General features: G+C 42.4%; 1 protein-coding gene across 2 annotated transcripts in view; it reads right to left on the bottom strand.

Annotated features, from left to right (window-relative positions):
- The window catches only part of CRTAC1 (cartilage acidic protein 1), a 1,631,295-nt gene that overhangs the window by 1,210,559 nt on the left and 401,135 nt on the right, over window positions 1-19,601 (bottom strand). For both annotated transcript variants that reach the window (XM_078643566.1, XM_078643565.1), the window contains exon 3: window positions 10,523-10,719. In XM_078643566.1, the coding sequence (XP_078499692.1) occupies window positions 10,523-10,719 (197 nt within the window). The remainder of the gene's footprint in view (window positions 1-10,522; window positions 10,720-19,601) is intronic.

The raw sequence follows: 19,601 nt of genomic DNA, 5'->3' as shown, positions 1-19,601 counted from the left end.
CTAAAAAACAAGTAAATGAAATACTAGATCAGCTAGAATACCAGGGGGTGATTGAAACTTGCACCTCACAAATGAACAACCCTTTGTTTCCGGTCTCCAAACCAGACAATTCATATTGTCTAGTTTTGGATTACCGACACCTTAACACATGTTGCAAAAGCTTTGCAGTGCAAAACTCACACAGTGCTGCACTAATGAATAACATAGTGCGCAAAAAATACAAAACAACCTTGGACATCTCCAATGGATTCTTTTGTCAAAACATAGCACCAGAGAGCAGATATTTAACTGCATTCTCAGTAAATGGCACTCAAAAACAATTCTGTCGGTTAGCCCAGGGGTACAAGAACAGCCCAGGGGTATTCTCAGCGAGAGTAACAGAATTACTACAACTATATGATGATGAAGCATTATCTTATGTCGATGACATTTACTTAACAGATGATGACTTGGAGACTCACTTGAAAAGAGTGAACACCATAATACTTGGGTTCGCAGCAGAGGGTTACAAATTCAACTTTAAAAAATCCAGAATTGCCCATCTGACAGTCCTATTCTTAGGATATGAGTTATCAAGTGAAGGTAAAAGCCTGGCAGACAACTTCCTAGAGAAATGTGCCGTAATCCAAGCCCCTAAAACACTAAAAAACCTACAGTCAATTCTAGGCTTCCTAAATTTCGGAAGAACATACATTGCAAATTACGCAGAAAGGGTCAAACCCCTTTATGATCTAATTAAACCAGACTTTAAAAGATCCAGTTGGACTCAAACACACACAGAAATTTTGAGATCCTTACAAACAGACATGCTAATTAAAACAAAATTAGAAACACGTGATAACACACGCAACCTTGTGATCCGAGTCATCCCAGGGAGATGCGGATTCACGTACCTGACCTCTAATGAGGGAGAAAAGGTACCAATTGCATTCAAATCACACTTGTACACAGAAGCTGAACAGAAATTCAGTAATACAGAAAAAATAATTCGTGCAGTTCAAACCGCAATAGCTAGAGAAAAAGACATAGCTGACGGTAGACATATCACAGTCAGAACAGCAGAATCAGCCTTTGAGGCACTAACAACACCGTGTAATTTACCAACAACAACATTGAATCCGGAATGGATACAATGGGTGAATTCAATCACAACGGACAAAGTATACTACTACTTTGATCCAGAACTAGAAGAATTAAAAAATCTAAAATATGAAAAGACGTATCCTCTGCCAATCGACATTCTGCCTCTACGACATTACGCCTGTGTAATCTATACAGACGGACATGCTCAACCCTCCGTTTGGGGAGAACATGCATACAATCCCACATGTGAGATTACAAAAGAAGTGTGGCGCGGAGGTAAACTAAGACCTCTATTAACAAAATCACACTCAGTAGAAACTAATTCAGAACTACAAACTGAAATAATAGCTTTAAAAATGGCGCTAGATAATGCGGATCGCGAATTCCCGACACTTATAGTGTCAGATTCATATTACTGCGTCAAAGCATATAACAAGGATTTGCAGACATGGATTCAGAACGGTTACAAAGATGACACAGATGCACCAATAAAGCAGAAACTGCTCTGGGAACAAGTAGCTCTTTTGAAAAAAGAACTACCAAAGACTCACGTGACTCACTCACTGAGTCATCAGCGTGATGGCGTTCACGTTGTGGGGAATTCATTGGCTGAAACAGCCGCAGCGGCAGCCACTAAATCGGCTCCCGTAGATCGAAAAAAGCGTACATTAAAATACATTGACGGTGAAACAATGCTGGCGGTGAAAACGTCATCAAAAGGCGACTGCTCAGCGTTACCGATCAACTATCCACTCAATTATACATACATAATCGATGCAAACTCCGTCCCTTTTGCTCGAATCCCTGGAGTGGGGGATAGAGTGATTCCAAACATGGACAGGAGAAACTTGTTAATCGCAGACGCACACATGGGCGAGGGTCTCAGACACCTTAAATTAAAAGATTCTCTGGAAGAATTACAATCACGGTACTGGTGGCCAGGCATGAGCCTGCACTACACCATGTTTGTAAAAAACTGCCCAAACTGCAACAGAGATCGCAGTGGGGAGAGAAGCTGTTTAATACCTCGTCGTATCAAGGCAGATAATATTGCCAGCAAAAAGAATGGCTTGCGATTAACATATACAGGCTAGTTTCCACTTATAATGTAGATCACCAGCACTCGGCTGACGTCCGGACTATTATACAAGATTTGCGAGTCTAAATGGCATATACGCTAAGAGCATGCTACGTTCGACCATTGTTTTCACTCAGGCAATCCAGCCTGGGGGGGAAACATGGCCAAATGAGCACAGCCCAGCGGGAATCTTCTCACTTCCTTCCTGAGGGTAAGGGATGGTGTAAAGAAAAAACCAAGGCAGAAAGCAATCTATAATAGAAAGGATATTAGGTTCGGGAGCTGGGTGGGTCAAACATCTAATAAGTGTCCAACGTAGTCTAAATAACTTGCCAAGAAATTCTCTGAAGGGATTCAGTCCGTACGAATTATTATTCGGAACTAGGATGTTGATCTCTGACCTTGATAGTCAGACTTCAGTGGTAATAGAAAAAACCTTTGATGTCAAAGACCGTTTGGCTATTTTGCAGGACTTAAACAAAACAAGAAGAGACCTGAGCAACATACAGTTGAAACAACAGCCAACAACCACTGAAGAATCACCACCTGTCCCAGCAAGACCTGTCTGGATTCCAAAAGTCGGGGATCTAGTCAGGGAGAAGATCGCGGTAAAAAAGGAATTTGGGCCTTCTTACAGAAAAGCAGTTCCTGTCTTGTCTGTCAACGGGACAAGATCAGTTGTACTACCGCCACTTGCTGGTAAAAAGGAGAACCGAGTTGTATCCATCGACCTGGTAAAACCACAACATGTGGCCGATAACAAACAGTAGGCCAAGTGGACTCCCAATAAGTAGCAGAACACCAAGGTTTGCTACCAGTACAGAGGTCCTAACAAAGAGGCTCATCACATTCGAAACGCCTACAGAAGAACAACAAGGACTATGCAACAATGCAATAGAACTAAGACCTCTGAAAACCCAAATAAAAACATTTAGCAGAGACACACCAATCTACAATGAAGTACCAAGTGACAATGCAAGAAACAAAAATCCTGAAGCAATTGGAACAATTGACAGAACTGCATCCGGGTACTTCATCAACTTCGATGATTCCTCTGAAAGCCTCAGTGAATCAAAGACACAGCCATCATCAAAATCCTTTAAAGACAAAGCGAAGGAACTTTTGAAACAAATGAAAGAAACATATCTGGTTTCTCCATGGATTGAATTTTGGGTGGGTTTTGGTGCATTTATCCTCATACTTTGGCTCATCATGGTATTTACTTTGGGACGCTTCATTGAGGGAAAATATGCTAAAATGGACACAGCAAGTCAGAACATCAACTTGGTCCTCAAACCACACACATCTTCACACGTCGAGAAAAGAGAACTCTCTTCAGAACTTTCTTCAGCCAACTTCACAGCCAATCCTATACCTGGTGGGGTAGCCTGGGACAACACTGACTATGAAATTTATGGTCCGGTCGAGATCCTGAAATATCCACACCAAATCAAGATCTCCTTGAGTGATTTTGCAAAACCAAACTCATTTGCTGATGATTGGGACTTCGAAAGCATCAACAATATGATGTCGGACTTAGTAATGTCTGCTAAATTTACAAAACATGATTATTTGCAAGGTTCTACAAATTATGATAGTATGTATTGCTATAACCATTATGGTAACCATTTTTTGCATAAATCTGCACAACCTAGAAATGTTTTAAATTATAATCAATGGGAACATTGTGCTACACCTCCAAAAGGAAGCTCTAGAACCGTTTATGACAAATATTCATATTTTTCAGGTTTTAACATAAGTAATGCTGAAACATTTTATTTTAAATTGTCAAACAAGACAGGGATGAAAACCATGATAACCAACACAAAATTGATATATTCAGATTCATTCTTTGAAAAAATGAATACTTTTGGATTTGATTATTGGGACAAAAATGTTGATTTGAAAAGTGTTTGGGGTTCAAAAGAATGGCAAGTACAGGGTTTAGAAGCTTTGTTTAGAGCCTGCATGATCCCAGAACAAATGATATTTTTAAATGACACTGTTCAACAAACCACCTGTCTTGGCTTAGCCAAAATCAAAGATTTAAATAATCCGTCTATTCCAAAGCCAACAATGTTTAGCAATAACTCTGATACAGATGAAGAGATAGACGTAAACCATATATTAAACCAAAACAGAACACATCCTGATGGGAAACAATGGTTGATCTGGCCCACAGATACAAATAACTGTCAAGATAGATTCCTGAATAAAACACAGGGTTTTAAAATGACCAGGCCAGACCCTAGATATCCCCAAAGACATCACCCAGGGATAATAACAACCTACAGTGTGGGCAAATTATGCCTTCAATGGCTACAGACTTCCACACTGCCTGAAATTAAGCAACACCTAACTTTACTTACTGATGGTGCTGACTTGCGTGATTTCATACTGGGACCACGCAAACAGCGTCAAAAGCGTTTCATAGCAGCCTCTGTATATGCAGCATACAATGAGGCCTGGAAGGTTACTCAAATTGAGACAGCAGAAAGAATACGGGAAATTGACCGTATTAATTTGGAAAAATCACTTTCTGTAGTGGACAATGGGTTAATGACTCTGTCCTCCAGAATTTTTTCATTGGACAGCATTGTGTCTTCAGCAATCGATATACTATCGCAAGACTTACTGTTATTACAACATGGTCAGTCACAATTGCGTTCCATTGTACAGCTTGGCTGGACGTTACAAAATCTGCGTTCAGGCTACGTGCCTTGGCGTTTAATCAACACAACGTCACTATTCCAAATCTTTAACCTTACTGATAGACAAATCGGTATGGCGCAAAAGGGTGCTGATTATACAATCTTGAGCATTGAAAAACTAGAAAGATTACCAATGACAATGTCAGAACGACCTGTCAGTGAATGGATAATCCACGGAATCATAAATATTCCAATCTCAACCTTCAGGTTTCAATACTGCCAAAAATATATACAGGCTGGCATGTACGAGAAATTGGGAAAGGGGTACCTTAAAACAACTTGGAACCTGCCCTATTCACATGCATGTGTCAGTAATAAAGGACAGAAAGTGTTTCTTAGTGGCAACAATTGTGCTATGTCACTAAGCGGCACGCTTCTGTGTAACGGAATTAGTTTGCATGGAGCCTGTGAAGGGAATTCATACAACCTTTCATGTCACCAGCAAGGCGCACCTGCAACTGAAATAGAACCATTCTTTCAAAGACTCTATAATGGGAGTTACATTCTTATTGTAGACCGCAGATGTTGCAGTCTTATGCCCGGGACTCCTTATCTAGTCACTACAACGGCGAAGGTCAAGTGCTGTGGACGCTCTTTATTCCCCAGCTCCTTTCCAGACAGGGAGGCAAGGGCATGGCCCAGTTTGAAAATTACTTCTATTCGAATAGACACTTTAAGCAGAATGAAAACAGTGCTTCTTCAGACGCCTACAAGGCTCACGTCATCAAAAGAAACGTATGATCTACAAGTCGCAAGGACGACTGCAGAGATACATACATTATTATCAACTAATTCCCCCGTACATTTCGCGGAAATCCTAAGCGAAATCTTAAATATTTCTGATACCAATGGGATCTCAGGGGTATTTAAGACAGTATTTTCGATGGCATTAACACCATTCAAAGCCATACTGGGTATTTTTCCAGATTTCGTCCATTCGATTTTTGGCGGACTTCCCCTCATTTTGGGACTAATTGCAGGAATCCTATTCTTAGTCCTTATATTTCGTTATGGCAAACAGTGTCACAGACAAAACACCTGCGACAAGGAAAGAAACAATCCGAGCCATTGGATACCGGGACCGGATATCAAAAATCCTGGGACTATCCCGGCTTAGAGACCTGAACATGACTTGGTTTCTTTCATTTCGACCAATGTGGCATCGATGTGTTTTACCTGTATTAAGGTGCCTGCTGTGCGGAGAAGAATGCGTGTTGGACACCTGTCTGACGCTACAATCAGATGCGCCAATGGATGCAGAAACATTGTTGAGTCCGATAAAGGCTCATGCTTTGTGCTGCCCTCAACGGCTACCAATCCTGATGACGGCATTCGTGGAAACTTCACATAATTGTGCGATGTCACTAAGCGGTACACTTCTGTGTAACGGAATTAGTTTGCATGGAGCCTGTGAAGGGAACTCAAATAACCTTTCATGTCACCAGCTAGGCACACCTGCAACAGAGATAGAACCATTTTTTCAAAGACTCTATAATGGGAGTTACATTCTAATTGTGGATCGCAGATATTGTAGTCTTATGCCCGGGACTCCTTATCTCGTAACTACGACTGCGAAGGTCAAGTGCTGTGGACGTTTATTGTTCCCCAGCTCCTTTCCAGACAGGGAGGCAAGGGCATGGCCTAACTTGAAAATTACTTCTATTCGAATAGATACTTTAAGCAGAATGAAAACAGTGCTTCTTCAGACGCCGACCAGGCTCACGTCATCAAAAGAAACGTATGATCTCCTAGTCGCAAGGACGACTGCAGAGATTCACTCATTGTTATCAACTAATTCCCCCATACATTTCCCAGAAATCCTGAATGAAATCTTAAATATTTCTGATACCAGTGGAGTCTCAAAAGTATTTAAGACAGTATTTTCGATGGCATTAACACCATTCAAAGCCATACTGGGTATTTTTCCAGATTTCGTCCATTCGATTTTTGGCGGACTTCCCCTGATCCTGGGACTAATTGCAGGAATCCTATTCCTAGTCCTTATTTTTCGTTATGGCAACCCATGTCACAGATCAAACTCTCGCGACAATGGAAGATACGATCCTAGCCATTGGATACCGGGACCGGATATCAAAAATCCTGGGACTCTCCCGGCTTAGAGACCTGAACATGACTTGGTTTCTATCATTTCGACCAATGTGGCAAAGGTGTGTTTTACCTGTACTAAGGTGTCTGCTATGCGGAGAAGAATGCGTGTTAGACACCTGTCTGACGCTACAATCGGATGCGCCAGTGGATGCAGATACACTGTTGGTTCCTACCAAGGTTCACGCTTTGTGCTGCCCTCAAAGGCTGCCAATCCTGATGACGGCATTCCTGGAATCTTCACCACTACGATTGAAGAGTAGTGAAGTTCAAGATGAAAGCAACATCGAACAGGTACGACCTTCTGTCAGCAATGCGAATCAGAATGTCAATGGAGACAATCATGCGCACGAATGCATGGTTACCCCTATTTCCGACTTAGTGGAACTTTCCCATGAAGCTGTTGACAGTTTTTTCGAAAGCCTGAATGATATGATGTTCTCTCCAGAACAGAAATAGAGACTTTTGAGTAAACTCGCACACGGCGTTCCCTGAATTCGGCCTTCAACTTTAAAAATAAAGTCACATGAACAATTTCACTCCAGTTCACGGACAGCAATTTTTTTCAGCAAGCCCCTTGAAATATTTTTCTACATATTTTTTTCCCGGGACACTGATCTTCTGCTTAAAGTAAGAAACTATTCCTAGAGAACTAAAATTTCTATTTTTAGATACTTTATAGACTTTAGCTGCCCGCTGGTAGGTTCACTAATATTTTATTATGTGATGAAATGGTCTCGGACTTCCTTTCTGTATAGCCATATTAAGAGCCATTTCATGTGAATTTCTCATATACCAATAAGCAATAATGCATAAAATGCGTGTTTACTTTTGCATTTAATTCATAGCTTATGTGCATACAATATATATGACTGCAGTTTTTCAGTATATTTGAAAATTTCGAAATGCATTTATGTATTTTGGGGTGGTAAGGTATACACTATACTCTATAGTATGTTGTACTATGTTATACTATGCATAGATTAGTAGATATGACCATAGTTAGCGTGGAGTGGGTGTCGTGTATTTCTATAGGTTCTGAATCAGTCCCCCTATTCCTGACCCTATTCTGGTTAAACTAACTATCAAGTTAACTAACAGTCAGCCCATGAGGCAAGAAAACCCCCATGATGCAGATACCGTTATCTGACGCAGTCACACTACGGCACAGGAACGTGTTATCTGATTAGGTCATAACGCTTGAGATCTAATTAGACAAGCGACATTCCTCCAGCCCCTGATAAGGCATACGACGTTCTCATAACAAATCAAACCTATGACAACCTGGATAATCCGTGCGGCCATTGTTTTGATTTCACAGAGAACTTTAGTAAAGAATGTGCTAACGAGCAAGTCGTATGACCTCTTTATTGACGTATCTATGTCCATCCTTACGTCAATCTCGGCACCTTTAAGGTATAAATATTGCCGACCTTGCCCTATGCAAACACACGCGTGGTGACAAGACGGAGCAGCCATACTTGCCGAAGCCGAGAGCAGAAGCAGACCCCGCTGGCAGTAGCCCCGCCTTCCTGACGCGCTGAGAGACGCGCTGCTATCTCAAGCCGAGAGACCCAGCACCGGCGCTTCTGGGCAGCCCTCGCAGGCAGCCTGGAATATCGAGAGCAGAGAAAGAGATACCATTCCTCATTCATCCTAAACTTCCAGGTACAGAACTGAATAACCCCTCACAGAGAATTCTTTAGTTATTCACTTGGCAAAAACAAACTTAACTTAAACTGTAACTTTCTATTCCCGCCCACGCATTAGACTTAGGTCAGGTACACGGGGTAGGCGTATTTAGAAACACCAGTTGAGTACGTTTAGTCAAATGTATATGTGTATGTAAATATATTTTAATCATTTTAAACATCATATGGCTCAGAAACCATATCAATGTTTTTACAGTATTATTTTATACTATTGCTTTTAATGTATGTACTTTACTTAACTATAAGTATTGCAATAATATCGATCCATTTCTCTTGTACGAGAAAAGAGACTGATCAATAAATAACATCTTTTATTGAACACGCCCGTCTCTTCCTTTTCTCTACAATTCTGATGAGACTAAGAATGCACGTACTGACTGAGTAAAATAATTGCCTTGTGCTCACACGACTCTTGAGATTGACTCTTGATTAGGGGAGAGCAAAGTTGTCATGTTCTATGGTTGTCAGAAACTAAATCCCTTCTTGTCTAATCAGGGGAATTAATTCCTTCCTTGAACATTCGAGAAAGTTTCTAGCGAACTCTGAGCTTAGCTGGCAAACCCAAAAATTAAGTCTAGCATCGACAGTAGTAGACCTAGTTAACGTCTGGCCTAGGCCTTTACTACTGTAGGTACTATTCCAATGCGCAGAGCCTATTGGGAAAATAGGAGCTACACTACACTGCAACTACTCCCGCAGCTCCAGGTATGTGTATACAGCTTTGGTGCGTTGAAATGGAGCTCAAAGTTGCTCTGTATTGACCTTTTTCAGTTTCCGAACATATACCATGAGCTATTTCAACTTCATTTCAAAATGAACATGTTTTTACAACAGGACATATTGCACCTGATCTATATTGGACACACTGTTTTGAAATATCTTTATTATATCAATATAACCAACATCTTAGAACATACGTTTCTGCTCCTCATTCCCGCCCTAGACTTTTTGCAACATTCACCCAAAGGTTTTAAGGAAACATGTGCACCTGTCACTAAACATTCTGATCTATTTAGATGTTCCTCACGTCGACATTGCAATCTCGTCTTTATTTTTAATTCAACACTGATAACAAAATAACACCAACGGCGCCTGATCCAGAAACACAACCGACTACATCAACATGTTGTCAAGGCTGTTTTTGAACTGACTGATTGTGCCTAGGGTTGAAAGCTGCAGCTAATTCTCACTTTTCAAGATTGAATTCGATCTTAAAATACATGTTGTAAAAAAAACAAAAAAAACAAGAATATTGTCAGAAGAGCTGCACTGTGCTATGAGCAGGAGTCTATTCTGGTCCTTGTGTAGACGTTAGAAGCCTATATTTTGGTTTTGTTACTTTTCAGACCATTATAAAAGTGCATTAATAATGGATTCTTCGGTGTGGTCTAAATGGAATGAATACAGGGGAAACATCTGTGAACCCCCCATGATTACGACTGTTGACGAGCTAATTGATTGATGATTAATAGAGTGTCAGAACTGGATCTAGATTTATGATAGATACTGATTCGCCAAGTCTTTTTTACCTAATGTGTATTCCTGAAGATGTATAACTAAGAATGCTGCTATTCCCTATGTGTGACCGCTGTATGTTGCTTTTCTTTTTATGTTTCTGTAAATAAAAAGATTTAAAAAAAAATAATAATAATGGATTCTTAATGAATCCGTCCCTTCTGTGTCATGAAATTATCGCTCTCTTTGCCTAAGGCTATAAGGAAGATAAGGCCAGGGCTTGAGAACAGGCTGTAAGTAAGAGGTTAAACACTTGCAGAACAAGAGAAAGTAGTTCATTCACCACAACAGGCAGGGTTGGACCCGCACCTTCATACCTGAGAATGCGTTGTTGGTGTTGAGGAAGTAAATTTCTTCTCTGCCATCTCCATCAATGTCACAAGCGGCCACACCAATGGCGTTTCCCTGGCGGTCCCGCAGGGCGTAGTATGGAGAGCTCCGCTCATCCACAGCAATGTTGACCAGTCGCTTCTTTTGTTTGTCGTATTTCAGCACCAAGTTGGCCCCGTTATATCTGGAAAGAGAGAACTTTAATTCAGTCACTTTATAGGTCTCACACGTTTATCAGTAAAAGGCGAAATCTAATTGATTGCCTTATTAATAGGATTCCCTGAAGCCAACATAATCCTCACATGTAGCATCACCAATAGTAAATAACAGTGCAATGCATGAAATTTATGTGAACAATATAAAAAGAAGTCCCACATAAAAAGCAGACTGATGTCATTGCTTACCACATTCTAAGCAGCGGCGGCTGGCTCAGGTAAGCAGGGTAGGGCAGGGGGGAAGCTAGCAGACGACAGAATAGGTATTATTTATTTATTTAATTGTACCTATTCCGTCGTCTGTCGACTCCCCCCATCCTGTCCCCGCCCCTCCACGTTTATCTGTGCCGGCCACTGCTGATTCTAAGTAATAATATATATGCCTGGTTTGGAGGGTCAAAAATCCCTGCTGCGGTAGCCATGTACTTCCCTACTCCAGATTTCAATATTTCTGATTGAACCAACACATTTTGCTGCAAAGCAACTTTAAGCCACAATTTACCTGACAAGTACTCTCCATGTCTTTGAATGAGTTTCTTACATTTAGAATGCAAGACTCAGCCAGAGAAGGGGGTCCAAGACATGATGCAGCCAACAGTTGGTGGTAGCCGATATATACTTGTGGGGATTCAGGGCACTTTGCAAGCACTCCAGGTTGGCGAGCTTGCCTTCTGTTCCTCTAAGAGGTTCCTGGAGCCTGTCATGCCTGGTCCTGCTGCGTCTCCTCAGAGTGTGCGTTTTTGTGTGTGGAGCATGATGTGAAGTTCATAAAGGGTTATTATGCACCTGTCTAGGAGCCTCTTGTTTTTTTGTAGTCCCAAGAAAGCAGGTGGGCATGTTATACAGGAAGGGCTTGATATACCTGTGCTCCTTGTACCTTCGGATTCCTGAGCTGCTCACTCCCTTCTACCTCCATGTACAAGCTGATATAGCTAGATGTATGTGTGTCTGGTCTAGAGCAACATATTCTCACTGGAACAAGGAACACTCCTTGTGCTAACCTACCTGGATATCACCACATTGGAGGACGACATGTGGCTTCCAAAGAAGCTTCACCTTGAAGCAGACCTCAGACAAGGGCATGCTCACTTTTAAAACCTGAATAAAGGTGATGTCTTAGCTTTCTACCCCCGCCCCCATTAATTTCTCTGCCAGAGCAATTCTGAATCCCAACAAAACTACCTGATTGGCTGGAAAGCAATCTGAATACAATTCACAGGCTTTGTTGCCATTATGGGATGTCAGATATAACCACTGAACAAGAGACACTAAGAACAAGTGCCAAGGTGGCTATCCATGCACTCTGAATTACATCACTGGGGTTTAGGATGGGTGCTGGTTTTAGGTTTGTGTTGCTTCCATTTTTGCAGACATGAAGGTCCTTCTTGCCTCATTCTACTTACATACCCCTTACAGTGACCACACCAAGGTGTGGGACCAGCATGTTTTTTAATGGTGGAGATACAAGTTAATTGTAAAACAGTACAAAGTACTTGCATTTAGAAGGATTCATCTATGGATGAGCGGGCAGGATGGGAGTCTGAAATAGAAGTTATTGCAGATGAAAAGAAAGAAGCGTACGCTTTCATCTATCTTTACACCAGTGTTCTAAGCTGCTAGTAAGTGGGCTATTCATGGTTGGCAGCCCGGCAGCCCCAGGTGCCTGTTACATCCTAGTTCTCTGTGAGTAGAATGACAAGGATTGGAGCAGATTTAGCATAACAGATGAGGGTTCCCCCATCCAGACTGTTTCCAAATCAAGTGGGAGGGGAATAACCCCAGAGCTGGTTTTGAGTGACCACAGACTGCTCATATCCCTGCCACACCTCTGCTCTGGGAGGGCACACATAACCTGCAGAAAGGAGGAAAGGTTCCCCCATGTTGAATTTTAGGAATAAGGTGGACTCTGTGGTTGTTTGCAGTAGGGCAAACAGGAACAGCTGCAGAATTAGGGGCAGGTTTGCCCCTGGGAAACTTTACCCAATTGGTGAGGGAGGGGCAGGAGTCACCATCACTCACTAGCTCGCACCATAAATGTGGCTCCCCAAAACACCCTCCTCAGAATATTTTCTGGACGTGTGGAGGAACAGAAGAAGGACTGCACCTGCTGTTTAGGCTTGTGAGACCAGAAGCGATGGATCTGCGCCCACCTGTACCCATGGCATATAAGTGTACCCCAAGGGTCAGTTTGCTGACCTCCTATGAGGCTACAGTGACACAACAGTCTGAAAAAAGCCTCTTCTCTGAAGTGCCCAGCCGACCGGTAGCAACTGGACATTGTGGACTTTCAAGACCTCCCGAGGACCTGGACCAATCACCCAAGCCAATCCGGCCAAGGATTGACTCCGCTGGGCTGAAGAAATTGGTTTCTCACAGCTGGAGCTTCTCTGGAGCAGCAAATCTGTTTCATTGAGAATCAGTCTTGTGGAACTCCTCATCAGCCTACAGCCTTGCCCCCGGGAAGATTCTGGGATCACAGGACTTAGAGACTTGAGGATGAAAGTAGACATCTTGACTGGGCGAAGGCACGCAAAGTACCCAGCTGATGAGTGAACCTCTCTGGGTGGTTAAACCTGACAAGCATTATTCCTTGAGGTGGGTGGTCGCCAGGAGTTGGCCTAACGGCTAGGGTGCTTGACCTCGGACCTGGGCATCTGGGTTCGAGTCTCGGTAACGACGCTAAACATCCTGTGATTCTGGGCAAATCACTTAATCTCCCTGAGCCTAACAAAAATGAATGTGTGTCCTTATGTAACGTAACTGGTGGTATGTAAAGCGCTCTGATACCCAATTCGGGTCAAGTCCGCGCTATAGAAAACTCTGCAAAAAAAAATAGTAGTCTATGTTTACATTACAAATGTATTTAATATACTGTGCCAATTTGGTTTTGGAAAAGATAATATTGGCATGCTATCCTATCCATTGTAGATTTTGTCATGACAATGGTACTTTACATATCAGAGTAATGTAGTTCCTGATATGCACTCATAATTTACAAATTCTTATAATGTGGTTTTTGAAAGGGAAGTAGTCTTTCACATACCCCCGCCCCCCAGTGAAACACTTTTTTTTTTTAATTTAAAAAAAAAAAAGAAAAATCCTGCAGGTTAATCATAAGCTGTGTATATAAATTTTTCCGACTAATGTTGATTTGAGCATGCATGGTTGATTTGTAGAGGTTTTTTATCTCTATTGTTACTATCATGTAGCATTACAGGGTGGAACGTAGATTTGGGTTTAAACGGTGTTTGGATCAAAACACTGATTTGAGAAGGATCTGTGATTTGGCTGCTGCTACCATTTGCCAAATTCTGCATATCCCGTAAGAAATCAACGTCCCCAGCATTGTCGGACTGGGGAGCTACTGTGTTTAGATACAGACTGCTCATTGTTGCGTGTTCCCTGGAGTAGATGGTATTTACGCAGTTTTAAATTGCGGCTGAAGCGATATACGTCAATGCGTGTGTCAGCATAATTAAAATTACTCTCGGGGCTGTATGACGAGCCCAGTGCCAGGATTTGTTTTCTGCCATATTTAGGGTTACGTCAGATAGATTTATTATGGTATTTGAGTCCATATTGGCACTAGAGTCCTCTAGTTTTTTTTCCATCTGGCATTCCCTGGCTTCTTGGCCGGCTGCTTGCCGCTTGATGTTGCTTCTCCTTCTTTCTCAATGCTTTTGGTTGCGGCTTTGGCACCTTGTTTTTGTTGCACCCGCGGACGCAGTGTCTGCCGCCTGTCCTGGCGCAGACAGTCCACCTCTTGTGCCAAAGAGAGTTTGGTAAACCCCAGGGGCCTCATTTATGAGAAATGACGCATCGCTGCGTGAAAGCAGCGATGCGTCACTTCTCAGTGCACACTCCTTGCGACATGATTGATGCGTCATATTTACAGTATGACGCATCATGTCGCAAGGAGTTACAGATACGTCAGTATTTCCGACGTATCTGTAAGCGCAAAAGTCACGCATTACTGGGGTGTGTCACAAAAGTGACGCAACTCCAGCAATGCGTCCTTTCACATGGGGAAAGCCCTATGTGAAAGGGCTTGCGTCAGTCTTTCGCCTGCTGTGAGGCAGGCGCAAGATTTTGACGCAACAGCGTCCTAAAAGTGACGCAGTGAATTCTCATAGATTTCACTGCGTCACTATTACGAGGCTTTTTGCAGGGGAACGCCCCCTCTGCATACACTATACCTGACGCAGGTATAATGTAGCGCAGGGGTTTACAAAGTGACGCATCTGCTTAGATGCGTCACTTTGTAAATAGTGCGCAACAGGAGGCATGTTTTACGCCGCCGATGCGTCACAAAAAGTGACGCATCGGAAGCGCAAAACTGACGCAAGGCCTCATAAATGAGGCCCTAGGTCAGTACTTGTTCTTGCCTGCCCATTATCTTTTTTTTTTTTATTAAATATCTTTTTATTAAGCAAAGTCACAACATAACATAGGTGGAGAGCAGCAGCACGATACACAGCAGCACTTTTGGTCGTACCAATAGAGAAAAAGACAAAAGGTATCGATGTACAAGTGTTACACTTCAACTAATAGACTGATTATTGCATCGCCAATTCGAGTGGGTCGAGTGATACACTTTTTATACTACGGTAGTGTGAACAATGACACTGCACCACCTATATCCCAATAGAAAACTCTAATATCCAAGGCCTGACACTGTATAATAAGTAATGTGCACCAGTCCAACTACTAATAACAACTACTATGGTATCCTAAGCAAACTCTTGAGTAAGTCAGCACAGGATTTTGTATCATCACTTATTCATTAGGGTACACTGTATTACATACGCACTGTGCCATGGAAAAATGTAAATTATGCTGGCACAAGTTAGTTTTATGCGTGTTGTGTGAAATTCCCAAACTTACACCACACTGTGCAATTATGCTGTGATTAGCAGCAAAATTCTAGCTCGGGGATAATGTGAACTCCCACAAGGTGAGGAGGCATTGTTCTCACTTTTTTTTAGCATGAAAGGGACCTTTAAGTCAAAAATTGATGAGGACACATTTCACTCTAAATACAGCGCTAAGTGCCAGATTTTCATTTTGGGTAATTACGTATAATTTTTCATATTTTCCCCAAAATTATGTGTTATTACACAAATGCAAATTAGGTAAATTTCGCACACCGCTAATATGTACTCCTTGATATGAAAAAACAGTATTTGTAAAGTGCACAGCTACCTCCAAAGTGGTGTCCCAGCGCTGGGGCCCTCGGGAAGATTAAGCAAGCTATTGCCCTGAGTCACATGGTGCTGGGCTAACCTGGGGACTGGGGACCGAACTGTTAACCCCACACACCGGAATCAGGCACCCTGACCACTGCGCCACACCTCTTCCCTTCTCCTGTGCTACCAATATTTGCCTGATGGGCATCCAATTTCTTATAACACTTAATTTATGTAGAGGCACACAAATGATTTTCTGTTTTGGAGAAATATTGCTTCAGAGTACTCTACCACTCCATAAAGCGTTAGAATATTTCATGAGTTTCAATTTGGAATTGCCTGCAAGTTCTATGACTTTTTAAATGCTCTATAAAATACAAAAATATACTACTGATTGCCTATTCGTTTGAAATTTCTTTGGGTTGAAGTGACCATAAATTTTCCTAAGGAAGATTAGGTTTACCTGACCCACTCACATGAAGTGTGCTAAGTTGCTATTATGAAAATGTTTAACGGGACAGATTTAGTTTCACAGTGTGACCCAGCTGATAATATTGTGGGTTTTATTTACCTAGAGACTGAACTGTACTCTTCCGAAGATTCACTTAGGGGCTGATTACGATGGACTGCGAACCCGTAGTGGCAGTCCCTGGAATGCCAGATTTCCAGTCTACCCACTGAATTATGATTATGGTGAGGGACCGCAACAGGCAAGTCCCAACCCCTGGGGAACATGGATCCCATGACAGTTGCATGGCGGTGAGATGCCCTAATATGCTGGCAAAGCTGCTGCAGAACCGCCTAGCATATTAGGAGTTTCTTCACTGTCATGGTTTTCATGGCAGTAAGGCCACCATGAAAACTGTGGTGGTGAGGAAACAAAGTGGTCCCTTGAGGAGCCTGCAGGGGGCACATGTTGGGCCCCCTGTGTGCATTCACTCCCTTTCCTGCACAGCATTATCTGCACATGCCAATCCGTGCAGGAACAGCCTCTGGAACTCCCCTTCTGGTGCCTTTTTAATGGCCACTGCCATGAGACCGCCAAAGCACTGTCCGCCAGATACTAGGAAACTCGTAATCTGGCAGGCAGAGTCAGTACAACTTTGGTGGTGAGCTGGCATTGCAGCCTGCTCCTACACCGCCAAACTCGTAATCAGGCCCTCTGTCCAGTTGGATCACCAAAGATTGCACCAGTGTTGAAAATCTGTTGGTCTGACCCCCAACTTCCTCAGCCATGGAATATAAATGGGCCTTTGAGGCAGGTATTCATGTTTACCTTTGGCAGAGAGAAAATTATAATAAGAAAAGGCTGTGTTTCTGATGAAAGAAGCAAAACAGCAGATCTAAAGAAGCTGAGTGCAAACTGCTGTTGCTACGAGTCTTGCATTAATTGATCTTCATCGTCATAATATCATCTCATAAGATCATCTCTGCCCCATGTGAGGACCACAATATTCTAAATCTTGGTGTGCACATCTTCTGGCCCAGCAGATGTGGTTTCAATAGACTTCAAAGGTCTCATTCTACCCCGGAGGTTCTGTACCCCTCGCCTTTTACTTTCCCAAGTTGTCATGATTCATTTATCGCAAAAGAAGACTGCACTCCTGTTACTATCCCTTGGAGACAGATGAGCCGGTTTTGTGGCGCCCATTCATGCTTGGCTGGATTACTGTGACAGACTTTATTATGACAAAGCTCCAATTCATCCAGAATAAGGAAGCGAAGTTGGTAGCCAATGGTCCCTAATTTATTAATGCTAAACACATTCTGAATTCCCTACATTGACTTTCTATTGGTAATCCTATTACGATTGAAGTATGTTGTATTGAGCATTTATATTGGGCATACTTTGTTTCATTGCAATTCCTCATTCTTCATTGGAAAAAAGATTAAAGAGACAGATTCTGACCAGAAGACTTCGGTGGGCTTCCTCTGTTCCCCTTTGCATTGCTTGCTTACACAGAATGCTCTTTCGGGGTTGGGGGTGTTTGAGCCTTCTGAACTCAAGCCACACATGTTTATAATATCCTTCCTCATAGCATACAACAAACTTCAATTCATTCTATTCCCCTATGCCTTTCAATTTTGCTGGAACCAAGAAACCTTTGGGTCATAGTGCACTCCAGAAATCCTCAAAAAATGAACATTAACTCAATAAATAAATCAATAATCATGGAGGACCATCACTGAGTTCATGTCCAAGGCACTAGAATACAAATGCTTGCCATGACAATGCAACATATAATTCCCTGTGCTGATCTGCGAGGGGATCTGTGTGAGCCCGAGGTCTCACATTAATACCCTGAATGTTAGCTCTACTGCTATGCACACAGTGTTGGCATGGCATCGCACCCTCAAGACAAAGCAGCTAGACTTTGCTAAACGTCTTCATAGAACTTAAATGTTTTTCTGTGAACACGTTGCTGCAGGACCAGTTGGCTTGAAATAGAGCTCCACAGACATGGTTTCTGCCCATGGTGTTCTGCGTGCATATATAACTGTTCGCAGCACGTGTTCAACCCAACTCACTGAAGGATAATGAGAAGATATTTTACCAAACTGTTAAACTTTTTCAAGTGAATAAAAAGAGCAGCAACATTTTTAAAATTTGGTTTTTGACATTTAGTGGTCTCACAGTATGATCTGGTCCTTGTGGGTCCACAGACAAGATGCATACTTTTCGTAAAGATCACACAGTGCAACTGAGTTTTGGGCCTCGGAAAACTGGCAAAGAGTCCTCCACATATCTTAAAAATGTGAATCAATATTACTTTCTAACAAACATTTGGCTAGAGTTAACTACTATTCTACCTCATGTATGCTTTAATATTGGGAAGAAATATAATTCATAATGTTTACCCACTGCATCCTCAGAAAGTAAATCAAATAGAAAACTCCTGTTGCGGTGCAGCACTATAAATGTATGCACTAATGGCAAAACTTGACATTTACATCTTGTTACTATGTTACTATGTTCCTGGGTATAAAGCGCACGGCTACTCCATGGAGTGTCCCGGTGCTGGAAACAAAAGAGAACTAGTAGCAGAGCAGAGCAGACCAACCCAGGGCAGTTGACTTATTGTGAGAAAAGCCAGGTTTTTAATCCCCATCTAAAGCTGAGAAGATCCTGGGCTTGACGTAAGGCTGGGGGCAAGTTATTCCAGAGTCGAGAGGCTACCACCTGAAAGGAGCGCCCACACTGGTGAAAGCGGGTGAACCTGGGAGTCCGCGAAAGCAGCTGGTTTGAGGATCTCAAGCTTCTGGATGGAACATAATGTTGGCATCTGTTTCTCAAATATTAGGCCCCTATATTGTGAAAGGCCCCAGGGCTTTGAAATGTGTCCTCTTCCGTACCGAAAGCCAGTGCAAGGACCTCAGATGGGGGGACATATGTGTCTTGTGGTCCACCATGAGTATGGCTCTAGCCGCGGCATTTTGCACTACTTGTAGACAGTTCAGAAGATAGTTAGGAAGGCCCACATAGAGAACATTCACATAATCATGTCGGGATAGAATCAAAGCCTGGACCACTGTTTTCCTGGGGGAAACCGGGAGTAATGGGAGGAGATTTCTCAACATTTTCAGTAGGCCAAAACATGTGCCTGTCACCGCCTGGACCTGGGACTTCATGGACATATCCGTGTCCATTTTCACCCCGAGATTCT

This window comes from Lissotriton helveticus, chromosome 5_1 (genome assembly GCF_964261635.1).
Source record: "Lissotriton helveticus chromosome 5_1, aLisHel1.1, whole genome shotgun sequence".
Taxonomy (NCBI): domain Eukaryota; kingdom Metazoa; phylum Chordata; class Amphibia; order Caudata; family Salamandridae; genus Lissotriton; species Lissotriton helveticus.
This window is presented reverse-complemented; position numbering and strand designations above follow the sequence as displayed.